This window comes from Dromiciops gliroides, chromosome 2 (assembly GCF_019393635.1).
Source record: "Dromiciops gliroides isolate mDroGli1 chromosome 2, mDroGli1.pri, whole genome shotgun sequence".
Taxonomy (NCBI): domain Eukaryota; kingdom Metazoa; phylum Chordata; class Mammalia; order Microbiotheria; family Microbiotheriidae; genus Dromiciops; species Dromiciops gliroides.
In genome coordinates this window covers 103392661-103407923 of record NC_057862.1, presented here as the reverse complement: position 1 = coordinate 103407923, position 15263 = coordinate 103392661, and the positions used below count along the sequence as shown (strand labels likewise).

General features: G+C 37.7%; 1 protein-coding gene across 1 annotated transcript in view; it reads left to right on the top strand.

Moving 5' to 3' along the window:
- The window catches only part of ADD3 (adducin 3), a 160812-nt gene extending 152368 nt beyond the window's left edge, over positions 1 to 8444 (top strand). The window contains 6 exon segments of the mRNA XM_043982771.1: positions 361 to 618; positions 1634 to 1753; positions 2512 to 2598; positions 3531 to 3654; positions 5398 to 5493; positions 6155 to 8444. Of these exon segments, the coding sequence (XP_043838706.1) occupies positions 361 to 618; positions 1634 to 1753; positions 2512 to 2598; positions 3531 to 3654; positions 5398 to 5493; positions 6155 to 6447 (978 nt within the window). The 3' untranslated portion in view covers positions 6448 to 8444.
- Positions 8445 to 15263: the final 6819 nt, after the last annotated feature.

Here is a 15263-nt window from a genome sequence, read left to right as displayed (position 1 = left end):
TGGAGCAAGACAGTTCAGGTAGTGGTATTAACTGGAATGAATTTTGACCAAAAAATTAAATTTGCCTAATTAATTTTAGTGCCAAGCAGGAAGGTTGGAGTTTTGTTTTGTTGGATGGGCTTGTTTAACAGTTTTGTGTTGAGGCAGTTTGGTTTATGGGGGAAGAGAGGTTAGCAACAAAAGAAACAGTGTTTTAGGGCAGGTAGGTGGCTCAGTGGATAGAGCACTGGCCCTGGTTTCAGGAGTACCTGAGTTCAAATCCGGCCTGAGAAACTTGACACCTACTAGCTGCAAAAAAAAAAAAACACGCACACAATCAGGGTGTTTCGATTTTCCAAGTGCTTATTTCTCCTCCTTTAGGGGTACAGAACCGGCTATGCATATAGGCATCCTTTGATCCGAGAGAAGCCCAGGCACAAAAGTGATGTGGAGATCCCTGCAACTGTGACTGCCTTTTCTTTTGAAGATGATATGGTGCCCCTTTCACCTCTCCGATTCTTAGCACAAAGACAGCAGCGTGAAAAAACAAGATGGCTGAACTCACCAAATACTTATATGAGAGTGAATGTGCCTGAGGAGTCTTGGAATGGGGAAACCAGTCCCAGAACAAAAATCACAGTATGCCATTACTTTATGTCTGCTGCCTAGCTGTCTTCACTATTCTCTTGAGTCACCCAGGCATTGAATAGCTCCATGCTAGCAAATCATTAGCAATATAGTGTAGAAGTTGTAGAAGCACTTGATGCTATAGCAGTGAATCAGAACTAGCTGAAATCTATTCAAAGAGATTAGCAAAACTTAACTTAAGAAATAATGGCAGAGAGAGTTGGGTGAAAACTCCCGAAGTTGCTATTATACCCAGGTGGCACTTCAGGTGTAGTGGGCAGCACTAGAGAACAGGTTAATCTATCTTTCTCTTCAAAGGTTTTGCTTCAGACTTCTTTTAATTTCCTTTTCCCATGACATTTTGCATGAAAACCCTTGAGTATCTAAAAATATTCATTTCCATTGTGTAAATTAAGATTATTAGTATGCTAAAATTCCTAGTATTCACTTCAGATCTCTGGATTCTAACTATTTCTCACTGTACCTATTAGAGTTTTTCAGCCTGTAAAACTGTGGAGGGTGGGATAAGCCTTCTAGCCATCATCTACCATTGTCACCATTGTCGTCATACTTTAAGAATGGTGCCAAGAGTGCTTCCCTTTCCAAAATGCTGATTCAGCTGCATTTTTTGGTTGTTTTTCTACTGACTGGAAGTGGAAAGTGGAGAGCCAGAAACCATATGCCCTGAACTGCCTGAAGTAGCTCCCTAACCCTGAACCCATGTAGAATTTCTGGAAACCAGAGGACAGCAGTGAATGAGAATGGTCTCTCCTGTGGTCTTCAGGTGAAATATTTGCGGAAAATTTGTTACCATGAGGAGAAAGTGAAATTTGAATATGCATATGATATTTATTTCTGAAGAGATATATATTGTGGGACATAGGTAAAACTGGTAGATGCTACAAATTGAATGGCTTAATTTTATTAGTGAAATTCTTTACAAGACTAGCCTTCTGCCTCTTCTTAATTACAGTGTTTTTGTAGTGGCTTCTTATTCTATTAAATACATTTTCACTCTTTCTTTAAGTGGATGAAAGCAGAGGATTCCTCTAAAGTTAGTGGTGGAACACCCATCAAAATTGAAGATCCAAACCAGTTTGTTCCTCTAAATACAAACCCAAGTGAGGTCCTAGAAAAGAGAAATAAGGTAATAACTGTTATTGAATGGTCACCAGACTAATTTGTATCCTAAGTATATTGCTAAGTATTTTCACAGTTCAATAGATCTTAATGGTATATTAAAATCATGATCAAATCCTATAATTCCAAAATGGAATATTGGGGTGGGGGGGAGCATTGAGGGCTAGAGAAGTATGTAGTATTTCTTTCTTTCTTTTTTTTTTTTAGTGAGGCAATTGGGGTTAAGTGACTTGCCCAGGGTCACACAGCTAGTAAGTGTTAAGTGTCTGAGGCCAGATTTGAACTCAGGTACTCCTGACTCCAGGGCCGGTGCTCTATCCACTGCGCCACCTAGCTGCCCCAAGGCTGTGGTATTTCAACTGAATTCAACATTTCAACCATTGTAAACATCTAACGTGTGCCCAGACCTGTGCTGCTTGCTGGAATGTAAAAAACAAGATCTTAACATTCAAAGAGCTGTTATCTCATTGGAGAAACAACACAAACATGCACACCTTTTAATCATACACCCCCTTGTGGTGGTACTCAAGTGACATATTGAGTAGGCCAAGATAATAAGTGCTATTGGTAATCAATGAGGCTTCAGAAAGGAGCCTGAAGGTATACCTTAAAGGATAGTAATCGAGGAAATTTTTTGGTTATTTCTTAACATATACTTATTCTCTGACTGTCAAAAGTTGGTGTTTAGCTAAGAAGAAAGTAAAAGGCATCTCTGTCGTTGATGACAAAGACTTTGTTTTTGCTTTTATTGTGTTTTCATTGTAGATTCGGGAACAAAACAGGTATGACTTGAAGACAGCAGGACCACAATCTCAATTGCTTGCCGGCATTGTTGTTGATAAGCCTTCTTCAGTAAGTCAACAAAAGAAAATGATTTCACTTAAGCTACCACATTCATTGGTATTAATTGGTAATTCTAGAAGAAACATTTAACAGCTATCTTTGTGACAAATTTAGGTGAATTCTTTGGGTATGGTTTTATTTTTACCTTTTTGTTTATGATTACAATTTTGTAAAAGAAAAATCATTTATTGGACTATTAGTATATTTCTTAACTAATAACATCTATCAGAACTTGGCTCAGCTTATAAACTTACTTCTTGAAATTGTCCTACAAGAACATTATTGGGGTGAATGGGAAATTGTAAGATTCTGTCAACAATCACAATATTTCACATTCTGGAAATGCACGCGTGCATGCACACACACCCCACCACCACCATCCCTGAAATAAACTCCACTGATTTGTGGTCACCATTTGTCTCTAAAATAAAATACAAGGTGCTCTGTTTAGCCTTGAAAGCCTAGTTCCCTCCTACCTTTCCAATCTTCTTCCACCTTACTCCCTGACTCTTCAATATAGTAACCCTGGTCTCCTAGCTGGTCTAGCTCTCATTCCTAGGCATTGTTCTTACTGCCCTTCCCCTTGCCTGAAGTGCTCCCTCCCCTCTATTCCACCTACTGACTTCTCTGACTTCCCAACTAAAATCCTGTCTTTTCCTAGAAGGCTTCCTCAGTCCCCCTTACTTCTAATGCCTTCCCTCTATTAATTATTTCTTATTTATCCTATACATAGCATCCTGTGTGTGTGTGTATATATGTATGGATACATACATATCCATGCATATATATGCATATACACACATACGTTGTCTGCTCTATTGGTTATAACCTCACTGAGGATAGGGACTGTCTGTTTCCTCTTTCTTTATCTCCAGTACAGGCACTTAAGAAATGCTGGTTGATTGATTATTACACGTAGCAGTTGTTTTCCTCTTTTCTAGACAATGCATTTCGAAGAAGATGAACATGCTCCACCGGCTCCACCTAACCCCTTCAGTGATCTGACAGAACGGGAACTTGAAGAGTACAAGAAGACAATCGAACGCAAACAGCAAGGCCTGGAAGGTCAGTGGCTTAATTGTAAATTAGGCCTGGGCAGCCACACTCTGAACTTGGGAGGGCCTCCTGATCTTTGTGAGTTCTGAGAGTCATGGATAGAAGGGCCAAGGACGGTATTTAGCTTTTAAAAACAAATGAACAAAACCCTTTCTCCTTCCCTGGTCTTCCTCTTTTTCTACTTATTACTAATTCCTAAATGGAAAGGAGCAATGTAGAGAGTTACCAGGGACTGCCCCTTCTAGACACTCTGAGAACACTTGTAGACAGGTACCTTGGAATGGTTGGGATTGTTTTGTTTTGTTTAAGACAAAGTTTGCTGAGAGGCAGTGTGCTGTGGTGGGAAGAGGACTGGATTTGGAATTCGATGGCCTAGCTTTCAATCTTGGCTTTACCACTTAATACTTGTGTGATTCGGGGGTAATCACATAACTTCCCTGCATGTCTCCAGTGTAAAGTGAAAGAATTAGGCTAGCTGACCTATGAGGTCCCTTCCAGCACCATAGATAGGATTCTGTGATCCTAGAAACTAAAATTTCCAATGGTTCTCAGTAAGAAAAGATCTATACTAAAGCCAAGACTAAGATAGGAACACGCTGCTTTCACATTTGTAGTATAGGGTTTCAGGTTCTTTTAAAATACATGCCTTTCCTTGATAACTTTTGTCATATGGTTATGCAGTGTAGTAATTGGAAAAATCAATGGCAAAAGCCAAATTTTGAGGTGTCTGAAGATAGTCCTCAGTGGCAGCCTAGCAGGCAAAGCCCAGCTGAATGCCAAATGAATGTCCTGTTTCCACAATTCTGCTTTAGGATTAGATCTTGGAAATATGAACAAAAGCATTCCAGCCAATTCTTTTTTCTAAGGAGACTTTACTAGCATGCACAATGACTTTCACTCACATCACTGTTTTGGGGAAAAAAATATTTTACTTATCACCCAGAAGCAAAGAGCCAGTGTAGTTCAAGAATTCTATCCCTGTTATAAGCCCTGGAGGAGGAATTATGGACATTTGGATGGTGTAAAGTAGACGGTTTTGTCAGTGTATCATTAAAAAAGAGAGCCATCTTGACTCATTAATATCATAAACATTCTAAGGAGTATTTTTGAACTTAGTTGTCATATTAACATGAGGTTGGCAGCTATTTCCGGTTTCTGTATTTATAAAATGTCCCTTTTTAATTTCTTATTTTTGAAAGCCTAAAGATACCAGGTAACATATATTATGTTTTAGAAACTTATGCGTACTGTATGTACCATTAAAGCTTGTCCACTTTCATCATAATATTCTGCAGTCACCTTACTAATATTGCTGTGGCAGGAATTAGCATTGGAGATTGTTCAATAGGACCACAAAGCATTCTTCTGCACTAATGTAACACAATGGGCAGTCTTTCACAACAAAGTCCACAAAGTGCATTTTTTGTTTTCTAGGTAACATTGTAGCTGAGAGTTATACATATCAGCTGCTTGCTTGGGTGCCCAACAGCTCTGTACTGGACCCCACTTCCTTTTTAATACTGAATGTAAACTAGCTAATTTATTGATGCTTCCTGATACAAGCCAAACACTTTAACACATTAACCTCCCCAAATGAATACTTACTAATCCTGTGATAAGCTTTAGCATGACAAATTCATTGATGAAGGATGGATTGGCTTACTATATGGACACTGTAATGAATGCACTAACTTGGACTGAAATCTCAATCTTTTGTTTTGCATGGCTTTTAACTAAACTCTTATCCTACAGATGCTGAGCAGGAAATAGTCTCAGATGATGGTTCATCTGTCTCACAAATTCAGTCTCAAACTCAGTCACCGCAAAATGTCCCTGAAAAATTAGAAGGTATTCAATGTAGTTTCCCATAGTCACCCTTGAGATGGTTTTAGAGCTTGTCTCCCATATCATTCATGTTATCGCAAGTAAAGAAATTATATCCTCAAGTGATAATGTTTGCCTTGCATGTTAGTGGGCGGGATTTTTTTCATAAAAGAGGCTAATGGTTTTATTCAGTTTATGAAAAGAATGATAATTTTAAAGACAAATCACATGCTGAACTTCAGCTACAAGCAGTTATTAAGTTCTTTGAGGAACTGTTTTCCTTCTTGTCTTTGGATGCCCAATTCAAGGACATTGCCTTAGGAATTTCCAAGGTAATATAGCAGCAGTGTCTTGACACATAGTAGGCATTTCACAAGTGCTTATTGTATTGAAGTGGATTCAGTTTGATTTGTCTAAATTCTTGCTATCAGAAGCATATAATCTTCCTGAGATTGATTGTTGAAATGTCCCTAAAACTGATATGAAAATGTTTTCCAGCCTCATGTAATAGTTATGTGAATTACCCAGAAACTGGCATTTAATGAAACTTGAGGAACTACATTCTATTAAAGCTTTTTCTTCGAAGTGATTTTAAAAAATTCTCGTACTTTGTTTTTCACAAAATCCAAATGGTTGAACCAACATGTTAAACCTAGACAGTAATAGAAAAACTTCCTTTTTGTAGAAAACCATGAGATATTTTCCAAGAGCATCATCTCCATGGAAGTGCCTGTTGTGGTAGTGAATGGCAAAGATGATATGCATGATGTAGAAGATGATCTCACCAAGCACATGAGTCGATTAACCACGAGCACAACTGTAGAGAATGTTGAGATTACCATTAGGCCTTCCGAAAAAATTGAAGAAGTCGTCTCCCCTGAAGGCTCTCCTTCAAAATCACCATCCAAGAAAAAGAAGAAATTCCGCACTCCATCTTTTCTGAAAAAGAACAAGAAAAAGGAGAAAGTTGAAGCCTAAGTATCTCCTTTTTATTATAATGTGACATTGCACATTTAAAAGCCACATTTAAGTCAACCATTAATATACATTAGTAGATCAGCATTAGGGATTGACAGCAAACTGGACTTTAAAATTAAAAACTGAACTGGAAAAGGGTTGGATTAAAGAGAAAATATGTAAAACCCTAATTCATCTCTCACTTTGTAGGTCCAAAAGTTTCTCTGAGTTTTGAAACATTTTACGGTTTAAATGAGATCTGCTCTAGCAGGTGTTCATGCAGTGCCCCATAGTCTGAGCTCTTCCTGAAGTGCTTCAGGCCTTTCTTCACCGTCGTGTCTGTCTGGGAACATTACCAGTGAGGAAGCAAGAGAATTTTTATTTTTCAACTGCTGTGCCTCACTTGGTAATAAGATTATACTTTTTTATTATTATTTTTGACCACATCTTTTCTGTTTCTGTACCCACTGTTTCAGTGGATAGACAGTAACAGAATATGTAAATCTTTTTAGACTAGATCCTACAGAACAGGTATACACTGGCACCTAATAGAAAAAAAAAAACTTTAAGCAAAGGTTGGTTTGGAATCTTTTGCATTGTGTAAAATGGCCTCATCTGAAGTAACTTTGTTTGCCAAATATTTCATTTTAGTGAAATATAATTTTTGAAAACTTCCTTTTTTATTAGTTAGAAAACCCCTTATTTTTCAATAAAGGGGATTTTGTACACATAACATGGATAACTTAGTTTAACTCTGGCAAAACAAATTTTTGTATGTTGAGATGTTTGTATACCATTCAGTATAAAAGTGTTATAAACATTTAAGCCAATCATTTAACATAGAGCTTATTTGAAAATGCTTTGGACTGAGTGTACTTAAATAGGATTCAAGAATCCAGGGGCTCTGGATCAAAGGATCATAGCACATAAAAATGAAACTGGATTCATGCTTAAAATCCTAGTAAATGTTTTCTCTTGGTATTGCTAATGAATGAAAAATTAATTTCAATAAATAACCAAATGAAAGGGGAAAATTGTTCAACAGAAAGTGAAATGTCAAGAATAAAATGAGACGTTGGGTGAGAAAAGTACCCATTTGGGAATGCCTGGTGTTCACTATGCAATATAGATCGTGATTTCTTAAATTGGCATGGAAAATGTGCATGAAAACCTTTAAAAGTCACATCTCTGCCAAAAGCAACTTTTTACTTGGTTGCATTTACATTTTAAAAGGGTCAGATCCTTCTGACTTATGTCCCATTGGACAGCACTAGAATAGGTGAGCATGGTTTATGCCACCCGGGGAAACTACCACTTCTTCATTTTTATCAATCGTCTCATCTTTTCTGTTTTCTTCCTTTCTACTGTAAATAGAAATCTAAACCTAAACTTAACATAGCAGTCTTTTCCTTCTATGAACATTTGACTTCATGAATCCACCACAAATTAGTGACTGATCATTGTGACCCCCAAATGGCCAGTCTGCAAAATAATCCAAAGTATTTCTGGAGGGTGAGTTGGCATGCAAAAAATCATGTTGATTATGGTGTGTTATGGGGCTGGTTCTGTTTTGACTGTGTATGTGTGATGATGCCAAGTTAAAATGAATCCTGGAAACCATATTCTAGATATCACTAACTACTGGAATCAGTGTTTTTAATCTCTTAGTGAAATTTTTCAGTTTTGCTTAACTTTGTTTTTGAGGATTTTGTTTATGTTCTACATCATTTGTGTTGTACTACAACATATGTAGAAACAGTAATCTGTGAACTATGCTTTTCATAACTTTTTTTAAACAAAGAATCTATCTAAATGAATGCAATGTGCATAAGTATTTTTAAAATGCAACAGTGAGCTCTTTGCACCTTCTGCTAATGCCTCTATTGACTTGCTTTGGCATAAAGAATGAGCCAACCAACTCTGTGTCCTGTGGAAAAATATATAAATGTTATCTGAGATTGCTCCTAGATGTAATGCTAATTAATGTTAAATCACAAATAAACAGTATTTTAAATAGACCTTTCCAGTATCAGATGCCTTTAATTTTAAGGGCGATCACCAACAAAATGAATTTGTTGTCTGTTGACTTTTATAAAAACTTCAGTTAACTGGGTTTAATATTTCTAGGAATTATTTTCTGATTGTCTTTCAATTAAACACAAACTCCTTTCTCTTTAAGTTTTTATTGGTGAAACTCCTAAGTTGTCTGATTCTCTTTCCCTACCTAGGTAGATCTTGGCTAGTAAGCATCATTTAAAGTGTCAGGCACTTTCTCAAAGGTCTTTTTTTTTTTAAACATTATTTCTCATTGTCCAGGACCACTGTTATGGGAAATGGTGTTGATTGGGCCTGGAATCCAGGACATAGTCTAGAAATCAACTTTAATAAATAAATTCCTTTACTGGGTTTATTTTCTTGTGATTTGCAAGGAAGGAAATGTGGTCAATTGAGGGTTCTGATTACCTGAGGTTTTTAATATACTTTGTGAAAATTCAAGGTATGGGAAGATGAAAGTACTCATTTTTTAAAAACATAGTCAGTTATTCCGTTGGCATCTAAATAACACTGCAGGGAAAAACAATAGCTTTGGTAAGCTACTCATTTCTAAACTTGCCTTTCCTTCAACAGCAAAGATGACTCCTCACCACCCCCAGTCGCTTCTGCTTTAAAGCCATTTCATTTAAAAATGTTTGTCCTAAGCAATTTGGAATGAAGCTATTTCTATTATGTAGAACTTGGGGAAAACCCTAATTTTTGTGATGATTATTATTTATTCTCTATAAAACTCAAAAGGCAGTTTTCTTCACAGAAACCAATGAAAGTAATTTAGCCATCATGTGACAACAGGCAAGGTATTATTTATTTAGCTGTTATGTAGTATATAAGTCATGGCGGAAGGCTTAGGCTGTGTGAATAGTGAAAGAACTGTCTGCTTATGAGCCACTAGAGGGTGCACTAAGTCTTGTCTTCTAATACTGTTGCTTAGTTTCCTGGTCTTCACATAGCAGGAAATGCTCTCCCCCTCTTCCTACCAACGCCAATTGAATCTCCTTGGTTTGTGGTTAGATCGTTCATGTTAGTTACAAAACACTGAGGTTTTCTAGATACTTGTGAAGGGATGATTCTCATCTGCAGTTCAGCATTCTCTTCACTGCAGCGTTGTAAGGCATAAGATGTTTCCTTTGACTTGTATAGTTGTTTCACCAATGTAATTGCCACCCAAACCAATTGACTGTAAATGCCAGTTCTAGCTACACAGTTATCATTTGAAAAGTAGTCAGATGGAAACTGGTGAGAAGGCCCTCTCTTAAAAACAAACTTTTTATGTTTCTTAGCTGAACAATCTTCCCATTTCCATGCTTAACTTCAAAGATACCAAAATGTCACGGGTGTGGGTGCTGTTCTCCACTTTGGTAGATGGATGATCTTTATAATTTGTGTGTGTGTGTGTGTGTGTGTGAGGCAATTGGGGTTAAGTGACTTGCCCAGGGTCACACAGCTAGTAAGTGTCAAGTGTCTGAGGCCGGATTTGAACTCAGATACTCCTGACTCCAGGGCCAGTGCTCTATCTACTGCGCCACCTAGCTGCCCCTTGATGGATGATCTTTGAGAACTTCTAGGAATGAAAAAAGCTATCACTCTTCAATAGTTCCAGACTGAGTCTGGTCTTCAGATGACATTTATACACATTAGACCCTTACAAAAAGCAATATCATGTACTTTACAAGTGAGGAAAGCACATAGGGGTTAATTTTTGGATCTCTTCCTACACCTAACACTAAGCTGTGTACACAGTAAATGCATAATGACTGTTTAGATAAGGTTGAATTTAATTGAAGTGAATCGAGAAAAAGCAAAACATTGGCTTGCTTGTGAGCAGAGGATCCCAGGAGACAGATGTAAAGAAAGTGAACTAATAATATATTACTTTTCTTTTCTCCAATATTCCTGATTTATCATCTAAAATCACCCTGGGGGCTATGTGCTCATAAATTCTTAAGTGCTTTGGAGGGGGGGCAATATATGATCTAAGAGCTAATATTAAAGTTCCCATTCAAACTGGAATTCCTTTCAACTGGGGGAATGTTGGCATCCAGCAGTTACCCTTGACTCAGAGGGAGACATTTTTTAAGTGAAGTGACAAATTATAAGGAAACTGAAGAAGTCTGACTGGCCTGTAGTGATAAGAACCTAGCTTCTCTCAGAATCCACATCACCATATGTAGAAGACAAAAACAGCCTCTTTCCTTTTCATTTCAGCTACATATAGAATTACAGGAAGAGCCTTTCTTTGTACCTGTGCAGTTTAAATGGCATGTTACATAAGACAGGTTCACCTCTCAGTTGTGGTTATAGGGTTCTAGGTTAAAGTAAAAGTAGACTTCAACCAAAAAAGGTGTCTCACGTAACTAAGTCAACATTTCTAAAGGCCTGGCATCTTTTTTTAAAGGCATCTTCTAAAACAGCCTGTACGTTCTTCTGAGAAATGCTGGATATGGAAACAGAGCTAAGACATTTGAAACTTTCACTAAGAATCAACAACTAGTGTTTATTACTTCCAGAGCAAGTGACTGAAAGTTGGCCATTAGGTGGCATTGGTGGGTTTGATTTGATTTTAGCTAACCAACAAACTACTTTTTAAAAGTCTTTGTGCCTTGGCAAATGGCTTGACAGCTATATTCCAATTCTGTATGGTTCCACGCCTGGAGCTTAGCATCGTGCCTGGTACATGGTAGGCATTTAATAAATACTTGTTGACTGGCTGACTGTAAGAAATTGGTTAGATGACAACCATAACTCTGCCATGGGTATATAGAGTAAAAGCTTTTAAGAACCATGGGTGGGGCGGCTAGGTGGCTCAGTGGATAAAGCACCGGCCCTGGAGTCAGGAGTACCTGAGTTCAAATCCGGCCTCAGACACTTAACACTTACTAGCTGTGTGACCCTGGGCAAGTCACTTAACCCCCATTGCCTCACTAAAAAAAAAAAAAGAACCATGGGTGATGTTCTGGCAAATGAATGAAGTGCTTATTATGGCAAAATGCTGGGGATGAAAATAGATTCATCAGTGATGTTGACTTGTGCAGCCCATCAGCAGAAGTGACCTAGATAGTCAAGAATAGGAACTTAAATAGATTTGAAAGTTTATTTAGGTCTGACTTCTCAAACAATTTTCTATTAGAGACCCCTTTCTGCCTTTCCACTTATATGCCACAAGTCTGAATTAGACATACTCCCCTGAGATGAGCAGCAGCTGACCATCAATGTTCATTGTTTTGAAATGGAATGAAGCTAAATAGCATCTAATCGTTTATCAGCCTGGATAAGAATATTGCTTTGTTTCCTTGGGTTTGGGGGTTACCAAGTACCAGGATTATAGGCAGTTATGACTGAATGGCCAGTGGCTTCAGGATATGTTATAAAAGATGTACAGAAAAGAACACAGATTAAAGATGAGATACTTTAGAAAGATTTGACTTTTTAAAATCAAAATAATACCAAGTCATTGATACATGGAATGCATTGATATGTGAAATGCATATGCAATAGCAAATGCTCCTCCAATGGATTTCATTTCAGTATTGACTCAACAGTATTTCAGATTACATTAGAGATTTAAAGATTAATTTGCAGGATTTTATGATGGGTGGTGAAGGTGAAAAGAAGCCTTACCAGAGGATGTTCCCAAGTTGTAGGAGGCAAGCCATCATTCAGGTGTATGTCAATGGTTATGTAAGGATCACTTGGACACTTGCCTGGGTGAATGAAGATGCTGATTAGTTTACTGTTTGAAATCCCATTTATACCTCTCATGACGAACAGCTACATTTTGATGACTGGGTCATGAAGATGTATGTTTTCTTTGCCCTGTAGTAGAAAGGTAGCAAATGGGAAGATAGATGGATAGCCATTCTTCCTTTTTTTCTTTTTAACCTGTGTCATTTCAGGAGGTTTAAGTCTTTGTCCTAGAGCCATGGTGCAGGTTACTGATTAAGCTACTCCTTTGTCTCCAGATTTAAACAAGATTTATTCCTGCATAAACTATCTTTGGGTTTGTCATTCTCCCAGTCCCGTCATGATGCTGCCTGTGATTCTAGAGCCTCTTATTCTTTGTCCCAGATAATGCCTATCACAGATCCAAATGCCAGCTCTATGTCAATCTCCAAGCCTTAAAATCAATACCATTGATTATACAAAGATACTTTAGTTGTGCATTGAAGAATATCCTATTGCTAAGGAACCCATCTTCAATCCTTAAATCGTGCTTCTGAAATGGATAAACAAAGGCTAAATTACTGTAATTTATTGGCCACTCCAAGAAACAGTTGACACCAGATGATACACCAAGGAAATACAAAAAAGGGGTTTCCAATCCCTTCACCCTCATTTTAGTGATTACAGGAAATACAAAGCTCAACTAGGCCAGGAACCAGCTATTTCTCAACAAAGAGCTTAATCTGGGGGGGCAGCTAGGTGGCGCAGTGGATAGAGCACTGGCTCTGGATTCAGGAGGACCTGAGTTCAAATCTGGCCTTAGATACTTGATACTTATTAGCTGGGAGACCCTGGGCAAGTCACTTAACCCTCATTGCCTCCCCCCCCACCCAAAAAAAAAAGCTTAATCTATGGACCCTATAGCAAAACAATTTCACAAACCAAAGAATCAAATCAGGTCAATTCATGAATTAGAGATTTCTGAGGACATCCCTAGGTTGCCAAAACCAATAATAATTACCTTTAAGGTAATGTTTACTTCAGTTGTTTTTCTGGGTAAGAGATCTAATTCTTACACCACCTTGGACCCAGAGCCAACAAAGAGTTGGGTGGATTTTTTTTAAGATTGTAAACTAAATATTCTGACTGCTTCAAACTATGCTGCCCTCTCATATGAACAGTTATCAAATCTCCTGGCACCTATTTCTTCATAATTGATGGGTCTTTAAGAATTCCTATTGTGGAGGAGCTGACAGGAAGTGTTTATCTCTGCTACTTGTTCCCTTCCTATTGGATAATATGGCATTCTACTCATGAACAAGTGGTTAAACTTTAGCTACGGTTGCCAAGATATCCTTGACATTAACTGAAGAAAAAGTAGTCATGGTCGACTCACTGGTATATATTGTCAAACCCTTCCAAAGATCTTTCTTTGTGAACATATTGAGCCTAAACATTATTGTCTAGCTGATATATTTTGGAATTGTTCACTTAAATTGGGCAAAAACAAATAGAAGTCCGTCATTTACCAACTGTGTGACTCAGAGCAAATCATTTACCTCTTGGAGACTTGGTGTCCTCATCTGTAAAATAAGGATAGTAATCTCTCTCTTGCTTGCTGTACCAGTTTGTTTTGAATATCAAATAAGATGGCAGCTAGATGACGCAGTGGATAGAGTGCTGGACCTGAAGTTGGGGAGATCTGAGTCCAAATTCAACCACAGACACTTACTAGCTGTTTGACCCTGGGTGAGTCATTTGACCTCTTTTTTGTGTCAGTTTTCTCATCTTTCAAATGGGGATAATAATAACCCCTACCTCCCAGGGTTGTTGTGAAGATCAAATGAAATAATAATCATAAAGCTCTTCACACAGTGCCTGGCACATAGTAAACACTCTATAGATGTTGGCTATTATTATTATTGGATCATAGTATTAGAGCTAGAGGAGACCCTTGAAATCATCTAGTTCAATTCCCTTATTTTACATAGGAGAAAACTAAGGTCCAGAATGGTTGCCATTGGTCACACGGGTGGTACCTAATAGTCAAACCTAGGTCCTCTGACTCCCAGGTCGGAACTCTTTCTATCAGCCCATTTATTGTTGTTCAGTTATGTCTGACTCTCTGTAACCCCATTTGGGGTTTTCTTGTCAGATATACTGGAGGGGGTTACCATTTCCTTCTCCAGCTCATTTTACAGATGAGGAAACTGAAGCAAACAAGGTTAAGTGACTTTCCTAGGGTCACAGAGCTAGTGAGTATCCGAGGCTGAATTTGAACTCGGGTCTTCCTGACTCCAAGCCTGGTGCTCTATTCACTGCACCACCTAGCATTTACTCCATATTCCCTCACTGTGAATAAATGCAAGAGTATTTTGTAATCATAAGTTGCTATATAAATGTCAAATATTTGATGTTATTATAAAATATTGTAAATTCTAAAAAATATTTATACTTGTCACTGAAATTATTCTGTACAGATGTGTAGCCTAATAGTTACCTTATTTTTTTTTCTACCTTTTGATTAATGTTAAGAGAGAACAATGCTTACATACCTAATAAAGTTAGACTTGGGCACCTGTGTTTCAAGGTGCTGTCTGTATAGTGTGTAAAAAGAAATATATCTGATTCTTAAGTAGCTGTGAACCAACTAAAAATATTTTTGAGACTTCAAACTTTACCAATACTACCTGCCTGGAAAAAAAAAAAGCACAATAGAGTGATTGAATTGATAAACAGAAAGACAGACTATGCTGTTTTTGTTTTTATATTTTTGACAGACTATGTTTTGTGGGAATAATTTTCTTCCCAAAGATGTAAACCATCCAATAAAGACACCAACCTTCCTGTCAGAGGTTACTGTATTTCCTCAGGAAGAAAAGAAGGGAAGGAAGGAATGAACGAACAAACGAACTTATTTTCTTCTCCAAGGCCAAATATATCTATTCCTTTATATTAGCATGTCACAGCCACTACTTACATGTGATTAAGGATACAAAATTTAGTGGTATCAATAATGAAGAAGCTTGGGGCAGCTAGGTGGCGCAGTGGATAGAGCACCAGCCCTGGAGTCAGGAGTACCTGAGTTCAAATCTGGCCTCAGACACTTAACACTTACTAGC